Below are 18,407 nucleotides of genomic sequence, written 5' to 3'. Positions count from 1 at the left end.
TTTTTAATGATTATGATAATATTGTACTCACCAAAGTAATTATCAACAGTCGAGCCGAAACCAAAGCCAACCTCCCACCGGCCTGAGCAGCCATGAGCTCATTTTACGGCGCACTAAAATATGTTTTTCGATAAACATTTTGAGGGGAGAAAAAAGGCAACGCAGTAACAGAACCGTGATTCAGATCTGATCAGCGCCGCCTAGTTGAAAAGTTTTGGTCGGAGTTCGGAGATTGACAGCTGCGTCGGACGCTCCTCGGCTGTGATTGGTTGTTTCCAGGCAAGGTGGATTTTTTTTTCACAGATTATCTGTCTCATCAGCTACTGTCAGGATATGGTGACAGTTTGAGCAAATATGACAAAAAGTCCTGGGTTGATTTAGACGTATGTGTCGTAAATATATCCAAATAGTTAACGGACTCGCCTCCTGGTTCGACTTTGACTCGCTGTGCTTTTAGTCGTTTTGCAGCCACAGTTTTGTTGTGCAATGATGGAACATTTCAGGAAAATGGATTCATTGATTGGGGAAGATGTTGAGATAATCTTGCTAAACTTGCTGAAACCTCAGGCTTCTCGCCCCTTCAGACTACATTTTAGCGTTAACGAAATGTTTCTGTGACATCTTAACGGACAATAACAAAGTTAAAAGTTATATAAATTAGGCCCAAGATGTAAAAAAGGAGCAAGAGGTCAAAGTTAGACCAGGATACGGCTCTCTGAAATCTCACGGATGTTTCCAGTGGATCGTCTGGGAAGTAGGACCTGCCTGCTGGCCCTAATTGGCTGGATTTGAAAAATTTTCCTAAAAAAACCCCCCTGAATTTGGCTTCAAATGTTGACTTGACCTCCTGTGTACTGAGTATTGTGTACATATTACCCACCCACAGCGGAGGTACTGTACACTGCAGCTCCGCACCGGCTTCCTTCCATCTTTCGTGGGTGTTTTCACATCTCAGCCAGCTTTTTCTCAAACCCACCATGAACCTCAGGTGCCACTTAATCCTCCACACTGATCCTTTAACCGCTCTCAAGACTGTCAACTATTAAATACCATTCTGCTTTCATATTCTACAGTCCTTCAGCCCTTGAGATTTTTATTCCATGGCAGGAATATACTTCCCTATATTCACAACTAAAAACATGCTTTTTCTGTTTGAGTTAATTATACTAATTATACACTAGCAGCACAAGCTTGCTGCAATCACTCATTTTTTGTTTCAGAAAATGTACATTTCAGTTTTTACCGTTGTGCGTGGAGTGGACGTCCCCTTTCACATGCTCCATAATGCGTTTTTGTGACCCTCATAAGCTGCTTGTTTAAATGACACCGCGTGTTTGAGGCCGCTCTGAATTACAGCAGCATCAGACCTGCACTGTGCTCAGCCGCCTCGTAAATTTCACTCCAGCGGCTCCGTGCGAGGTCAAAGTTGACATCCGTGCCGCGCATCGCGACAGGCCGACCGCCGAAACAACAAAGGCGTGATTAATGGCCGTGTTTAGCAGCTCTCCCTCAAACAGAGTAACGAGCCCTTTTCAAAGATGCAAGCCGGAGCTGCAGCTCATCACGTTTTGAGGCGTATTCACACTACAGAGTACGTCGCCCTTTACCAATTCATCAGCTGACGTGAAGTCAGTGGTTTCAAGAAGGTGTCTCTGTTTAAAACATTCGGTGTTGTGCACCAACAGAGAGGCTTTTTAATGCATCGATGGCCTCTAAGAGGGGTGTAAATTGTTTTTCCTCGCTAAGATGTTCTACTTCATGCACCTTGGTACCAAGACAAACACCAAGAGTTTTGTTTTCTTTATCGAATGCAGGTTTTGTCACAAGCTTGGTAAAGAAAAAAGGAAACCAGGATCCAAAAGGACACAATGAGGGTGAAGTGTGGAGCTTTAATTTGAGGGTGTTTACGTCCAGATTAGGGGAACAAAGAGCATCAAATGCTCTCCTTTTGTAGGATTGAAAAGGAGCTTTTGTATTTCGCTCTCTGTTGAAGGATGACTGCTGTACTCGGCTACATTAGTTACAATAGAGTCTAACAACAATCCAGTGTGATGGCAAAACATAGTGCTCTTTAGCATAAGCCATGACCAATGCATTCAATATGTTGCAAACAACGGTCACTTTGCCAATAAATTCCTAAAAACACTACTCTCTGTAGAGGTATTGAGCTATGAAACCTTTGAGAAGCACCTACAGATTGTGAGTATCTGAAACACAGAGTAGTTTTAATAGTTGCGCCCTCTACTGACTGCAAAGGCTCATGGGACTTTGTCCTGGAGCGTGTCTGTTCTAGTTTGAAGGTGCAGCGTTCGGGATTTGGTGGCATCTAGTGGTGAGGTTGCAGATTGCAACCAACTGAAACTTCTCTGAAGCGTGCAGAACTACGGTGGCCGACGTGAAAACACGAATGAACCTTTCTAGAGCCAGTGTTTGGTTTGTCCATTCTGGGCTACTGTAGAAACATGGCGGCCGGCTCCAATAATAAGACTCGCTCCGTATGTAGGAAAAACAAAGCTTCTCATTGTTAAGTTAGTATAGATATTTGTATATAATGATATTTAGTGTTTGTGTGGATAGTTTAGTGGTCGTGTTAAATTACAAGGTGGTGACCGTGGCAGAGACCTGAGTGGAGATAGATATAGCCTCCAGGCAGTGTGTGGGTCCATTCAGGAAGTGCTGTGGACTGTGGGTGTACTGGGCAGCTCCGAGGAGGAAAAGTGTGTGAGGCTTGTTCCTGGATAAGAGCAATACAAAAAAAAAAAAAAAGGTAAAACATGATAACAATGATTCAATTTCACATGAACGCTTGTGTGTAAATTCCTACGCATGAGGCCACTGGATGCAATTTGTCATCCCGACCTGGAGTTCCATCAGGTCCCCCCCCCCCCCCCCCCCGGCCTACTTAGCAGGTAAGCTGGGGATAACCTATGCTTTGTGAGGGAGTGTTGGCTTGCTCTCTAAGGCCATTCATATTTCATGTGACAGCTGGGTGAGAGCCGAACTCACCAGGAGACACAACTACAGGCAGTTTACAAACTAATGAGCGGTGCTATCTGCCAGAGAAGCTGAGCGTCATCATGGCCGTATTGACTGGGAGGTCGCTCGGGAGAAGAAAAAAAAACACACACATGATGTTGGATTGGGAAATAATGCAGCCAAAAAAAGACGGTTATGAAAGGGGCTCTCCGCTGCCTCCACATGAGGTGGCTCATTACCGTGGAAGTCAGAGGGAGCATGGGCACTGAGGGAGGCAGACATGGACAAAGTTGAGGAAGAGGGGATGGAGGTAGAAGGGAAGAGACAGATGGAGTAGTGGGTAATGGGTGCACTGAGAGTGTCGGGCGCACAGCGATGGAGGAGGATGGCGAGGGACGGAGGGAGCCAGGTGAGTGTGGGGTGGCCCCAGCTGTATGGAGAGGGATTGTTGGGAAGATGGATAGACGGACGAAGGGAAGGAGCGGTAATTAGAGGCCTTGTTGTTTGCAGTTGGAGAGATGGAGCAGACGCTTTTTCAGCACTGCCACTCTGCATTAACCCAGCAGAATGAAATATTCAGCCATTAGGTCTCAGCTGAAACACATCCAGTGCCCGAGCTCATGCAACATTTAAACACCGTTCATGTTCTATTCATTGCAAAGGGGGCTATTACATATAATCATCATTTTGGTTTAGTTTGCACTTCAAGACACACATTTCTGTTTTTCATCTGCAAGTGCAACACTGCATGTGAGGTGAGAGTGGAAAGTCAATACCGACTCCAATTAGACCTTTAAATCATTGGTAAACATTGCCTGGGATTTGATTTTCTCAAACCACACAGAAGGATGAAATGCTTTCTGCTTCCCATTTGTGTCTTCTTCTTCTTCTTCTTCCGTCTAGAGTCTGAAGTAACAACGGTGAACCGCTGCCTGGATGCCGCCAAGGCGTGTAACATAGATGAGACGTGTCAGAAGCTTCGTACGGAATACGTCTCGTCTTGCATCCAGCCGTCGGCCCGCTCGGGGCCATGCAACCGCCCAAAGTGCAACAAGGCGCTGAGGAAGTTCTTTGACCGCGTCCCCCCTGACTACACCCACGAGCTGCTGTTCTGTCCCTGCACCGACACGGCCTGCTCAGAGCGCCGGCGCCAAACCATCGTGCCGTCCTGCTCCTACGAAGACAAGGAGAAGCCCAACTGCCTGGCCCAGCTGCGGATCTGCAAAGCAGACTACGTGTGCAGGTAGAAATTGGAAATTTTGTGTTGTACTACATGCAGCAATGAACATTTTCCACTTCATTTCCTGAGTTGGCATCACTCGATTCACTGAACCGATTATATGCCGTGGCTTCTTTCAAAGGATCACAAAGTTGTTTTTGTCATGCGTTTGCTCAGTTGCTGCAAATTATATCCACATTACATTAATGCTAAAGCACACTATAGGTATCAGATATTGCTTAAACGTTCTTTTGTGTCTTTCTTTCGCCTTAGAACAGTATAAAGTAGAATTCGTAGTGATTTAGAGTTAAATAGGTCGGTAAGGTGAGGGGATAAGTAATCCGTGACAGATTGATTTGGAAAGAAACAGTGTGTTCAAGGGCTGCTCTGAAGCTCTGATGTCCAAGATTTAAAGCTGAAATGGATTTTTCTTGAAGGTTAGAGGGAGAAAGTAGACTCCTAAATAAATGGAGAAACAAACTTTGATACACAATATCAGCTTATTGGGTTTTTAGCATAAGCATTAATTAGAGAAGTGCTTTTGTCCACCTGATGAATGTAAGTCCAATATTCACTCTCCTTTTAGGTTTTTTTGGGTCTGAAATATGGCTCTGTAGCATTAGCTTTGTAGCTGGTTGCTAACTTTGTCCATCTAAACCTGGGCAGGTTGTGTACAGTCACTTATTCATAGATTTCTTTTGGCTTAAAGCATCTGATTGCTGCTGGAAACAAGTGCTCTGAAACCAAAACCATGAGCTAAAAGAGGCTAAAAAGCTCTGTTCAGCTGTAGATTTGGGTAATAATTCACTTTCACATTATGCAAAAAAATGTAGGTTTTAAAAGACGTCTTACTCTGCTACCTAAGGCTCAGTCAGCATGTGTGTACTATAATAGCAGCGTTGCATCTTGACAGTGCTGTAGAGTCCAAAACAGAGGAAGCTAGCTTAACAATCCACTTTTATCCTTCCTCCTTTGTTAGAGTATAAACTGCTCCACAGAAGAGGCATTGTTTGTAGACTGTTTTCAAAATCTTGAACTGGCTTTCCCTGATATTTGTTCCCTAACTCAAACCAATCTCACTCCTCATGTCTAAAACCGAACAAATCCAACCAACAAAGGCGACGGGTACTAGCAGAGCAGAGGCAGAGCAGGGCGGGTCGAGCCTTTGCCCTAGTACAGGGGTCGGAAACCTTTACTGTCCAAAGAGCCATTTTGCCCTATTTTTCACCAAATAAATTTTGTCTGGAGCCGCAATAGCTATTTGATATCACAGCTTATAAAGTTTTATATATAGTTATATTATATATATATACAAAAACTATGGTTTGTTCTATTTATGAAATTATAGAACAAGAATAAAGACAATTCTTTACATTTTATTGCTATTTCACCTGTTATAATAATATCAAACTCGTATGAAGAGGAGAAAAAACTTTCTCAGTTTGCTGCAGCAGTTGAGAAATCGCTCTTTTTCGCTCATCTCCAGCGTGATACTGTTCAGCAAATGTGTGATTGTTCTGGAAGTGTCTTTCAACATTACATTCTTTGTTGTTTGCTAATTTCTCGCCACATATCAAGCATACAGGTGAGTCAGCATCGTTGGCAGTGAAAGCAAATGAATACGTCCACACAGAATTAAACTCTCCATTTTCCTCCGTGACTTTTATTTTTTGGGGTATTTATCCATTGATAGTGTAGCCGAGGGTTTATGTTGCGTCAATACTTTATGATAATAATAAAATAATAAACATGGGGCTCCGTAATCTGCGTTAAGACGGCAGCAACTCGATTCACTTCTCCCACACTTCACCAGAACCTCTTTTTCTTTTTCCGTCTCATCCTCCACAATAAAAGCAGCAAACACATACACAGGAACACTGCTTCCTGGAGAGCTCTTAACGTGCTCAACATAATAGCTTACAATAGTTTACCGAGGGCGAAGGTCTGCAAATCACAATTAACTCGACAGCGACATAATAGTATGTGACGAACATTTTAGTTGACAATTATCAAAAATGTTTTATTTTGGCGGCGCGTCCAGCGGCGTTACCAGCCCTACGGAGCGGACTTCCTGTTTACACCGGCACCCACCCGCATGCTCAGTGTACATGAATAGTCACGTGATATTCGTTTTCAAACGTTTTAGTCTGGACGGAGATCATTTCGAAAACGATGCTGAAACGCCATGTGGACGGAGATCGATGTGTGGATGTAGCCTCAGGGAGCCGCAACAGAGGGCCTGAAGAGCCGCATGCGGCTCCGGAGCCGCGGGTTGCCGACCTCTGCCCTAGTAAGAGTCGTAATTTAGCATCCCGGCTAGCTAGCTTGTTAGCAGTTAGCTCGCCAGCTACCTGCTAGCCTTGGTCACGATGTCGCCACGCCTTTAGCAGCACCTCTTTCGCAAAGACGTGCAGATGGATTCTGCTGTGCTGCTTTCTGGTGTCACCAGGGCTTCTTTGTGAATACACCAACCCCCCCAAAAAACTGCAAAACAGCACAGCTATAAGTGGCTTCAAGCTCATTTTTAATGGCTAATATCTTCACCGCTGTTGTGTTGAATTTTGAAGTGCTTCGTTGAGATTTTCCCTGTGGACATTAAATGGCATTGTGTGTGTCGGACGATAGGTCCGGCTGGTATGAGATGTTCATTTAAATTGAATTAGTCAGCTGTGTTTAATTCCTTCAATTGTTACACTCATTAATTGTTAATTAGTTCAATTAAACTGCACACATTTTTAGCCAGGCGTGTGAAGTAGTGATTATTAGAGCGGCCCCGTTATCACTTGGGATTCTCACATGACTTTCCTGCCAAAGTGGTCAGAAAATATATATATATTAATGTACGGCCAAGACTGACAGATTGACCAACCGTCTGTACAAGTTTTCTGAATAAGCATAATTATTCTGTGTTAAACCCTTGTGTATAGATAAGACGTTGATGGAAACAAATATGTCATTCGAATTTGAATTAATTGTCAACATCCAATCAGAAAACTAACAATGTCTCATGAAGTCATTAAAATTCGGAGGGTGTATTTCTCTCAATCGCTGGAGACTGAAAACATGGAGTTCTCATACCCATCCAGTCAGCCTCCTCTCGCTGACGGCAAATGGTGGCCAGCATTTAATCTAGTTCCTCTTCAAATGTCAGAAAGACAAAGGGCTTCATCTGTCACGGCTATCGATCAGGCGTTATCCTCTGCTGCCGCCCCCGATGGATGGGGGGCATCTCAAGGCCCCCCCCCGCGTGGCCCGCCAATCCCGCACCAGTCAGCTGGCATTAACCGGCAGCCTGCAGAGGATGTCTTCAGTTAGCGCACAGCCTATGATTTTTACGCACATCATTACAATGACATGACAAACGAGGGGAGAGCGGGGGGAGTCGCGGTGCCCCGAGGGGATCCCGTTACAAATGCCAGGCGACGGGGGCCGCTGATGCGATATGATGGCCGCGATGGCCTTGTGCGACGATGATGATGATGATGATGATGATGAGGCTGGATGTCTCGGCGACTGGCAGGAAAGGTGAAGGAGGGAAGGCAAGAGCGGCTGTGGGAGGAAATATTTATATGGAAGATCCATATTTGTCTAATCTCCTCGCGGCCAGGCCTGCCAGACAGCGCCCGCGGTATTTAGAGAGCAGAGCCAAGGCCTATCTTTGCCCCTCATTGACTCTTTACAGCCTGGCAGCCTTCCAGAACACAACTCGCTGAGAAAAGACGGGAGGCAAGAAAAAGAGGGATGATTGTCGCCAGGGGTGACTGGACTGGACTGGAGTGGAGTAGTTGAAGTCCTGCAGCGCGGGGAGATCTTTGAAGGGTGGAGGGAGATGATGTAGGAGTGTAGGTAGGCAGAGGAGCGTTGTGGGTTTCAGATCCGCATCTAGTCGCCGAGAGAAAGCGCCGGTGCCGGCCAGCTCTCGGTGACACCATGTGTGCAGCAGCCAAGCACGGGTAAATGATGGATGGCATGTTATTGCTCCCACAGGTCTCGCTGGGCACAGTTCCAGTATGATTGCCAACCTTCCGAGCAGAGCGCCAGTGGCTGCAAGCAGGAGAACTACGGAGCATGTCTACTTGCGTACACCGGCCTGATTGGTAAGAACTAAATCTTTCTGCTCCAGCTCCGGCTCACCCGCCCTCTGTGATGGATCAGGAACAAAAAAGGTTTTAGAGGGAGGAAAAGGCGGAGGAGCAGACAAGTGCACCGAACAGGACTCAAAAGAATGAATCAACGATTGTGATGAGAAGCGCGGCGCAACGATCGATGGAGCGCTGATTAATGTGGCTGCGGCATGCCCGGCCAAGTCGTCGGCATTATAAGTGCAATTACAACTATTGAGTGGTGTTTTGAGAGAATTATCCCTGACGTGACGATGAGTGGGTGCAGGCAGAGGACATACTTTAGATAAAAACTTAACAAAAGATCACATAATGCACAAAAGTTTTTTCTTTTTTTTTAAACCCACTCAATCTTAACATGTCATTATGGGACAACAATAGCGCAACTGAACTCCTGCAAAAAAAAAAAAAAAGAGGCTGGAAAGAAATGTTTAGTTTGTTAACTTAGAGGAACTGATGGAGACAGATGAAGAGAGACAGAGAGGTGTTCACCAGTGATTGGCCATTCTAGACAACTGAAGTAGAAGTGAGGCGCTGAGGTGTTGTTGTTTGGAAGTCTGGGACCCAGAAAATCAATGGAGGTGAATCAAAACTTTTTTCGTCACACTGCCTCAAAGTGTGGCAATTCTATTTCCCACCTCTTTAAAAAAAATAAAAAAAACAAGCCACCTTTATTACCCTTTCTGGAGAATGATTTCCCAATCGTTTCCTGCTGAAAAGCTCCAAAGGCAAAAAAAAAGAAGAAAAAAAAGACTAAAAATAATACATCTGCGAGACCTCTGTGATAGTGGCTTGACTTTGTACTGCAGGTCAATGCACTCATCAAAGCCCACTAAGGAAAGTAACACCAACTAACGCGAGGAAAGCGAAACAACTGCTGCTGTTCTTGCAGTTTGGATCTTGATCTTGTAGCATCAAATAGCATTCACTGGGAGATCAAGAGCAAGACGCTGCAGCTCTGTGCCTCTTTTTTTCTACATGATTGACCAGGAAAATCACATTTTGAGATAATTGCCTGTCACGAAAGATCAGAGAATATTGTAGCAAAAACTGGTTTGCAATGCCCATTTCTTTGAAATGAGAAATATACAGGCGGAATGTCAAGCCCTGTCAACAACTGGGATTGAACCAGTCAACAGTTGATGCTGAACCAACCTGCCTGCCTGCGTCTCTGTCTCTATTCTCTCCACTTTCATCTGTTCCTCTTTTTAATTTCCTCTCACAATGAATACATTCACATGCACTCTAATAACTTAACCTGATTACAGCAACACTATGATGATAGAAATTGCCACGGAAAAAATCCTTTATTTGATTCTGGTAATCAGGGTAAGGTCATAATCAGGCTAAGAATAACAAGATTAAATCAGCCAGATTTCTTCTCAAAAGATCAATTTTCTTGCAACATCAAACTTCAGTGAAAAATGGCTTTTTTTTCTGAGGTGTTTATGAAAAAAAATAACAAAAGACAGCAAAAAAAGTTAGATATTAACTCAATCACCTAAATATGTTCTTATTCCTGTGATCTTATGGTTTATGATTATGTTTGTGTAAACCTACTAATGTGACGAGTTGTATTACTTCATTGTGCCTGTAGTGTACACGTACAGAACAATATTGTTTCCCCTCCTCCTCCTCCTCTCTCCAGGAAGCACAATAACTCCCAACTACCTTGACAACTCCACATCCAACGTGGGACCCTGGTGCTCCTGCGCAGCGAGCGGCAACCACAGGGAGCAATGCACCGACTTCCTGACTTCCTTCCACGACAACTTCTGCTTGAGTGAGTAACAGCTGACCTGCGGTCTGTAGCCGTGAACAAAATAATCAACGTTTTTGACACCGCAGAAAACGTTGACGTGCGATGACACCACAGCGGGTCGGCCTAAAACCGCTTTTTGCAGTTTTAAAGTTTTATTTTTGCTGTTTGTGGTAAATTGTGTGACTAGATGAACAGAAGAACATAGTTTACACATCTAGGAATGGACTGGATTTTATTTTAAAGGCTTTTCCAGATTAGATTTTTTTTAAATTAGTTTAGACCTAATTTCATTCAATTTGACAATTTTATTCAAGATCAAAAAAAATTATTAAAATTATATTATAACCATATTTAAGAATGAAAACTACATATCTAAACACTTTTTATTCATTTCCCAAATTAAAATGTTTTTTTAAGTTTCATAATTTTGAAATAAATGGCACCATAACTATGCAAGAATTGCATTCTTGGGCTGTTGATGTAGAGCTTTGAAACGGCGTTTAGATTTCTAGATGAAATGTACAGAAAATAAAGCAGAGCAGTTAAAGAAGTATTGAACATTTTAATCTCGTCTTGGCTTTTTTTGCAGAGTCAGTTGAGAAGATCGATTCCACACTTTCATCGGAGAGAGATATTGATCTGCTCATCTAACTCTGAGCAAGACAGCAAACTGAATGAATACAATATGTATGTTAGTTATTCCAACGATCAATTAAACACTATTAGGACAATAGAAATAGAACGGGAGTAGAACATACATTCCCATTGAAATAAATAGATGGTCAGAGCAGCAACCACTTTCATGTGTACAGTTGTAACCGGTGTAGCGGGTTGACTTCCATATAAACCGACTTACCTGAGGTGAGCTCTTTGCAAACACGGCGTGTTGTGATGAGCTTTTCGTTGTCACCGTGAATCAGATGCAGTTAGGTTTAGGCTTAAAGTACTTGATTATGTTCAGGAAAAACATCACGGCTGGACTTAAAATAAGTACCGTGGCCAGGTAAAACTCAACCAACGTAACATAAATACGTTAAACACATCACACACACTCTGCGACACGGACACCGGTCTCCTGGGTTAAAGTCCTGTGTTTGTTTGACCCACCTACCATAAGCAGTCTTTCTTATATCGTATACTGCCTCACTCTCTGAGTATAACATATTCATGTGTATGCGTTTACATTGCAGTCAGTACAGACTTCATGGCGTGAAAAGAAAGGATTTGCGTTGTCTTTGCACGCTGAGTGTCTTACAAATTGTCCAGTGAGACCGGACTGGTCCATCCAAGACAGGGGAAACGGACAAAAGAAGTCCGTTCTGCGCTGGCGTCCTCCTGTGGGAGTGACGGCACTAGTGACACATCAGTGCCACGGTGACGCCTCCCCCTCCTTGTGTTTACTTCAGTCTCTGTTAATTCATTTCTCTGCACAAATAAGAGACTCGCAGACAAAACAGCCCCGTGAGTGATGGCAGCGGTGACAGACCGGTGTTGTTGATAGCTGGATGGGTTACCGTCATGTAATGTGAGCTTGATTACGATGGGAAATTTATCACTGCAGAACTATTTTTTTTTTTTTTTATAGAAACAGAATTTTTTTTTTTTTAAGACATCAGTCACTGATAAACTGCTGCTGATGTCACGTAAGGATTATCCACCAAATCCGCTGTAGTCGGTTACCTTTTGTTGTAGCTTTTATTCACCCAACAACAACAACAACAACAACAACAACAACACAACAGCTCTGATGATAGGAGATCATCCCTCTGAGTGAGCGATGGCACCAGTGACAGAAGAATGACGCCGGTGACAGAGTAATACAAGCTGTAGCTGCTGGTGTCACGGCAGACACTGGAGTTTATTCTGAGTTATTGTTTTTTTTTTTTTTTCTAACAACAGAAGAAGACAAATTCGTACAAAGCTGTCGGCATTAATAACGGCACCGCTGACAGACCGGTGACACCAGTCACAGTACAAAGCAAACCGCCGCTGCCGTCACGCGGCGACAAAGCAGAACGTCGGAGATAAGTTCACACGAGGTTAAGTCTCGGCTGTTACAGAGAAACAAAATCAACTTCCCATCAGACATCACACGAGCGCCGTGCCCCTGAATCCACCGGACGCGGCTGCTTTACGCCTAACCTAAAGGTGTGAACCTCCACTGTAAGATGACTCGTGTGTAATAAGTCATCAGCTCACATATTCTTTATGCTCTATGTTGTCCATTAAACCACGTTTCTGATTTAAACTATACATGTTCTTACAATTAATTATTTATGATTTGACAGGCTATAAAATCGGCTCTAGGTTCTTCTCCAACATCAGTTTCCACAGAGATAGATTCTGTGCTGGACTCCAGAACTATATTACCGTCCCCATGGTGCCATAACTGTTTTATAGCTACTGTAAATAAAGGTTTTGTCTCAGAGCAACAATAATGCACACCGTATTAAATAATGAGTTCCCCGTAACAAAACCTTTTATAAGTTAATTTCCCAAAGTAAAATGTTATATAAGTATCATTTTAAAATAATTGATACCTTAACTTATTAATTAGTCCATTTTTGTTTCATGTCAATGTCAATTTGCATATTTTTAAAACAAAAACAGACAAAACACATTGGGAAATCTGTTCTGTGTCCTTCCCACTGACTGGCAGAGTGTCCCTACCCCCCTGACAGTGAGTGATGCTTTGAATCAGGACCAAAATGAAACATTTTATCTGTCTATTCTATTGCATCTATAAATACAGCATCGGCTACAAATGGTTGTTTTTGACTCCGGTTCCCCAAGGAACCCGATACATTGTTATTTAAAGTTATTTATTTAAAAAAAAAGAAGCACTAATTAGAACAGAAAACAATGATAAAAAGTCATGAGGAACAAAGTGTAAAATTGGAACGAATGAAGCACCTGTGAGATATGATGAATAGTGAACCTCTGGGGTCTGCAGAGACGACAGTCGGTAGGTTCAGGGTTAAACTGCTAAATAACTCCGCTGGAGTTTGCAACCAGTAATCTGAAGCGGAACCAAATTGAAGCTTCGAAGCTTCTTCATTTCTTAAACAATGTGTCTGCTTATGAAAGCTGCTGAACATTCTGGTTTTGGAGAGAAAAGCGCATGAAGGAGATCTGGACACAAGCCAGTTTAGAGCAGCTTCTGCAGAGCATCTTGTAAACACACAAGTGTGTGTGTGTGTGTGTGTGTGTGTGTGTGTGTGTGTGTGTGTGTGTGTGTGTGTGACGGTAGAATATGACACAGCTGTAACACTCACCGTCTTTGCTGGTTAATCCAGTAATAAGCGTATTAATCCAGAAGTCCTCGGCATCGAAGATGGAAACAAAAGCATGAAGGCAACCATCTGGAGGAGAAGCCACCGATCACAGAGGAGAAACGTGAAGAACAAACAGAACCTAAATGTAATCTCATTACAAGCATTGTCTTCTTCTCATTTGACACAACTCTCTCTCTCTCTCTGTGTGTGTGTGTGTGTGTGTGTGTGTGTGTGTGTGTGTGTGTGTGTGTGTGTGTGTGTGTGTGTGTGTGTGTGTGTGTGTGTGTGTGTGTGTGTGTGTGTGTGTGTGTGTGTGTGCGCGCGCGCGCGCAGTGAATCACCACTTGACTTGCTGTAATGAGTTTTAATGAGTTAGTCAATGATTTAAACTTGGAGCTGTAGATCCCCCCCCCCCCCAAAAAAAAAAAAGAAGCAATCAACAATCCAACACAAGAACTTCCGGTTTGTCATGACAGAGACGGATATTTCATTTTGAAGTCCACCAGCATCTTTCCTCGGTTTGCAGGTTGTGTTTTTGCAACTTAAAAGTCTTAATCTTCTCCTTGTTATAAAGAACGCAGCGCTTTTCATTCAGTCACGTATGTAATTCACTCTGAAGTATACAAAAATATAGGCTTTACCGTTTCACAAAATTTAATTACCGTAAAAACACGCTATTCAGATAGAAATATATTGTCATCGAGATATGGAATTTACTATATATTGAGATAAAAGATGTTGTCCGTATCGCTCAGCTGTAACCTGTAAGTAAGCGGTATTTACAGCGTAGATTATCCCTCACTGGAAACTGACTAAACCATGATGTCATTGCTGGTCAGTTATAATGTGCTGCATCCATTTTGAAATACCGGTCGTCATGTCACATGCATCGCTCAATGAGATATAATGACGTCTGTTAAAAAAATGCTTCTGATTTCTACATGACCAAATGCAGATAACCATTTTCACATTAGACCCGTAAAGTGAGTAAAAAAAACTCCCAGCGTTTTGTTTTGTTTTTTTTCCGGCTGGTTGATGGATGTCTTGTTTTCCAATGAAGCTCCTCGTGTGCATTCCCTGCAGCCGGGACTCAGACTTGCCAAGGCTGCTCCTCTGTGCTGTTTACTGTAAGCTCCTCAGAGACCCGGGAAAACAAACCTCAGACAGACTGGCCTCGTTTCCCCGCGTCTCAGCGGAAGAAACGCACCTTCTCCTCCTGCCGGAGCGCACGGCGGAAGCCAAACAAGCGCGTACGTGATAATGAGGACGAACACGTTTGGAATTAGGAGAGGCAGCGCACGTCACGCGCTCATCTCAATTCGGAGTTCAGTCTCGTTTGCCAGGCACGGGCGAGCCGCGGTCCTATTTTCGGGGAGAACGTGCGTGTAATGATTTTTGGCAAGGAGAGTTTTAATTCCAGCCAATAATTGGGGAAATGAATGCGCCCCAGGGGAGACCCTCCATGTTTTTCTTTCCCCCGTGTTCCTCGTCTAACCGCAATGTACAGACAACGGAGTGTTATTCATTTTGACTTGAGCCAAAGGACCGCCCGCTCCTCCGCTGACGGCTATGTTTCACAATTGGACAGCACCATCATCAATTAAATAAATCCTCCTGGCCTCTTTTGGTGCTTGCCTCTGTTTGCGGCTGCCCCCCCCCCCCCCCCCTCCCTGTGCTGGGGCTTCAGATGGCCTTTGATGACTTGGTAATTGAACGTGATTTGGTTTCCTGCCTCTGAACTAATGAGGTGGACAGAGAGAGAATAGTGGCAGGGAAGAATACAGTCGTTTGCAGACAGGGGAAGGGGAAAAAACTGCTGAGAAAAAAAAGAAAAGAATCCCTCTCTGGAACGAGCGGCGCTCAGGTTTTTAAAAAACAGCTGTCACCCTGCCTTACCTCCTCATCGCAGCGATAATAACCACGTCCCGATGCAAAACTGCTGCTCTGGACTTCTTCTCTAAAAAGCTGAGTGTGTCAGGGAAAAAAAAAAAAAAAGAAGAAGAGAGGACAGATGGAGGTGAAGCTCATTTATTTCTGCAATTATTCAAAAAAAAAAAAAAAAAATGTTCTGGAAGTTAAATTGGCGTTATAACAGTGAGGGTAACCAGCAGTATGTCAGGAAGGTCGGGGACAGGGAAGGGGCGTGGACAGGATGTGTGGGCTGTGGAACCTATGAAGTCAGTGAAAGAAAGAAGCCCTCAGGGAGGAACTTAAAAGTCAAAGAGATGCGAGACGGTGGTGCTTAAACAGCCGCGTCCAAACATTTACAAAGGAACTGTCACAACAGTTTACCGTTGAAGATATCTATTGGCACTTCATCTCTGCGTGACGGCGGGTGGCGATGCACGGCAGCGGGGCAGCTGGAGTCGCACCCCTCGCTTCTCCTCATCCGTCAGCCTGCCGGAGGGGGGGGGATCGCAACCGCACACTTTCCCCCCACCTGTCCCGCCAGCGCTAATGGCCCACAGCGCCATTAGCACGCCGGTCCAGCGGCCTTTCCTGCAAGGCGCTGGTGTAGAAACACACCGTCAGCCGGGTTCAATCTGCTCCCCTCGCTACTATTGACTTTTGCTGTTGTTTAAGTTGCAGATTCCCTAATTAGCTGCAGAGCTGCGCAACAAGCGTGCTTGTTCCGCCACCTGTCCGCCACCTCCGCCTTCTGACTATCAGTTGATGCTCGGTGTCGCACCAGTGGAGGGAGTCCAGTCAAGGCTCTGCATTGATTGCTGCGGAATTTAGTTTGCAAGGGGCGATGGATGGATGGATGGATGGATCAATTTGTTATGATCCTGTGAGAAATCAATGTTTGTGTGTCACACCCCGATAATCCGCTGAAGGCTTTGAAACGCCATCTCTAATCACCAGTGAGTCGCTTCTGAAATCGGAGGGTTTTCTTTGCTGGGAACAGATGGAATAATGGTGTGATTTTCATTTCTAAGCACCCACATCCATCTTACAGTAGACGCTGTGGCTATTAATTGATGAATCTCTCATTCATGTCTTCATTTGAGCATATTTTAATTGGAGTGACTTTCATGCAAACGTAATTGCTGCAGAGTAACCCATTAACTGAAATGAAAACGAGTGCCTATAGAATATTAATTCATCACACGATCATAATTCATTCTGGTTGTGCTGAAGCCAAGCACCTGATGTGACGGGTGTCCTTTGGGGTGTATAAGACCATATAAAGTGTAAATTATACATAGCACAAAATGTGCACACTATAATATTCCTTCCAGTCATAGCCTACTTACTGTAAGTGTGCCATTTAAATATTCACCATGATCATTACATCACACCAGTACAGACATCTGGAAGATGACAAACTGAAAGGCAATTTGAATCCTCCTCTAGGAAACTAAGTCAAAGTCCAATGACACTTTTCTTTTTGGGGAATTTTGGGGTTTCGATTATATAAATTATAAATATATATATGTATATATGTATGTATATATATATATATATGTATGTATATATATATATATATATATGTATATATATATATATATATATATGTGTGTGTATGTATGTTTGCAGGAGAATCGAGGCTTGTTTGCTTGTGTCTCTGTCTCTGAATCATCTTTGTTGTTTTCAGTGCCGACAGCAAAAGGCGTAATTATCTGTTTCAGTCAGGTGAGGATTCAAACCCGAAACATCGACAGCATCTGTTTATTTAATAGAATTACATCCAAACATTGAACATCTGCTCCGTTTACAGCTGTGGAGAGGAAAAACGCGATTCCCTAAAGATTCAAATTCCTCCAGTAATCAATTCCAAATATTCTACTGTTGCAACAACAGTGGGTAACAGACAGTAATTTGTGAAAATAGGAACGCTAACATTGTGAAGATTTGGCAATAAGAGATTAAACACCGTTTTCTTTTTTCTGTGAGTCATGTTGGCATGTATGAGTCTCTCTACCTCTGGTGCTCTTGCTTCTACCACACCCACCTTTGACTTGTTCACACAACAGTAAAGTTTCATGACTGCATCTTGTACAGTTGTGACACTATTGCATGATGACACCTGGTAAAGTACTCAAAACTGTTTTTTCCAGGACCGCGTTTTGCCATCACGATTCCCCACACGGTAACAATAATGGATCAAATCAGGAATGTATAAGAGTTATGATGAACCAACAGAGAATTATCTCATAACTGTCTAGTTTCCCTCAGTTCTACAGAGCCGCTTAGCTTCTCTCATATGGCTCACCCTCACTGCTGTCAGGGCCGTATTTTGCGTTATTATACCGCACACTACCAGATCGGCAACAACCGGCAGGGTTAGCAATTAGCTGGTGAATGCAGCTAAGCATTCAGCAGCTAAGCGGAGCTAAAAAGAAGACGCGTGACTCCATGTGAACTCTATGGTTGTGTCTGCTGGGCGTGTAAAGAGGCGACTGCATGCTGACTGGTTTGCCATACAAACGTAAAAAGGTGATAATGTGCCATTGTTCACAGCCTGGTTATTATTGCATGTGTAAATAAGTTAGAGTGCTCCAGAGCTACTGAATGATGCAGCATATTAAACATAGTCATCTAATGAATTGTTTACTCAATAAAAGTGAATATTGCAGCTTTAGGTAAACGTCATTAGTCAGCAGAATGGCCCTTTTCATTGTTGAATCATTATGAAATATTCATTTTTGGATTATTATCACTAATGTATTAAAGCATTTTGACATTGTAGCTGTTTGCAGTTGAACTAACTTTAAGTACTATTCAGTTCGATAGTTTAATCAATAACAATGTGTCATATTTAATACTTACATCTGAAATGTAACTATAGCTGTCTTAGATGTGAAATGGAGTAAAAAGCACAACATGTTTTCCTCTAACAAAGTCGATTCAAAAGTACTTTTGAATAAATTCTATACAAGTACAGAACTCCAAGCAGCTTGGAAACTTCTGTCTTTTTCTTTTTATCGATGACACATATTTTTTTTTTAATCATATACAGCACAAACATGAGTGATGAAAGATGGATGGTGGAGTCCACCTGCTGCACTGTAGCGTTCGCATCACCTTTGAGCCTTTCCACCTACTTCCTG

General features: G+C 43.3%; 1 protein-coding gene across 2 annotated transcripts in view; it reads left to right on the top strand.

Annotated features, from left to right (window-relative positions):
• The window catches only part of gfra4a (GDNF family receptor alpha 4a), a 135,775-nt gene that overhangs the window by 79,260 nt on the left and 38,108 nt on the right, over window positions 1-18,407 (top strand). For both annotated transcript variants that reach the window (XM_068717832.1, XM_068717833.1), the window contains exons 4-6: window positions 3,880-4,219; window positions 8,183-8,292; window positions 9,965-10,099. In XM_068717832.1, coding sequence (XP_068573933.1) covers window positions 3,880-4,219; window positions 8,183-8,292; window positions 9,965-10,099 — 585 coding nt within the window. The remainder of the gene's footprint in view (window positions 1-3,879; window positions 4,220-8,182; window positions 8,293-9,964; window positions 10,100-18,407) is intronic.

Source organism: Cebidichthys violaceus, unplaced genomic scaffold (assembly GCF_023349555.1).
Source record: "Cebidichthys violaceus isolate CVI_PGR_0920_01 unplaced genomic scaffold, fCebVio1.0.p SCAF_22, whole genome shotgun sequence".
In the NCBI taxonomy this organism is placed as follows: Eukaryota; Metazoa; Chordata; class Actinopteri; order Perciformes; family Stichaeidae; genus Cebidichthys; species Cebidichthys violaceus.
This window is presented reverse-complemented; position numbering and strand designations above follow the sequence as displayed.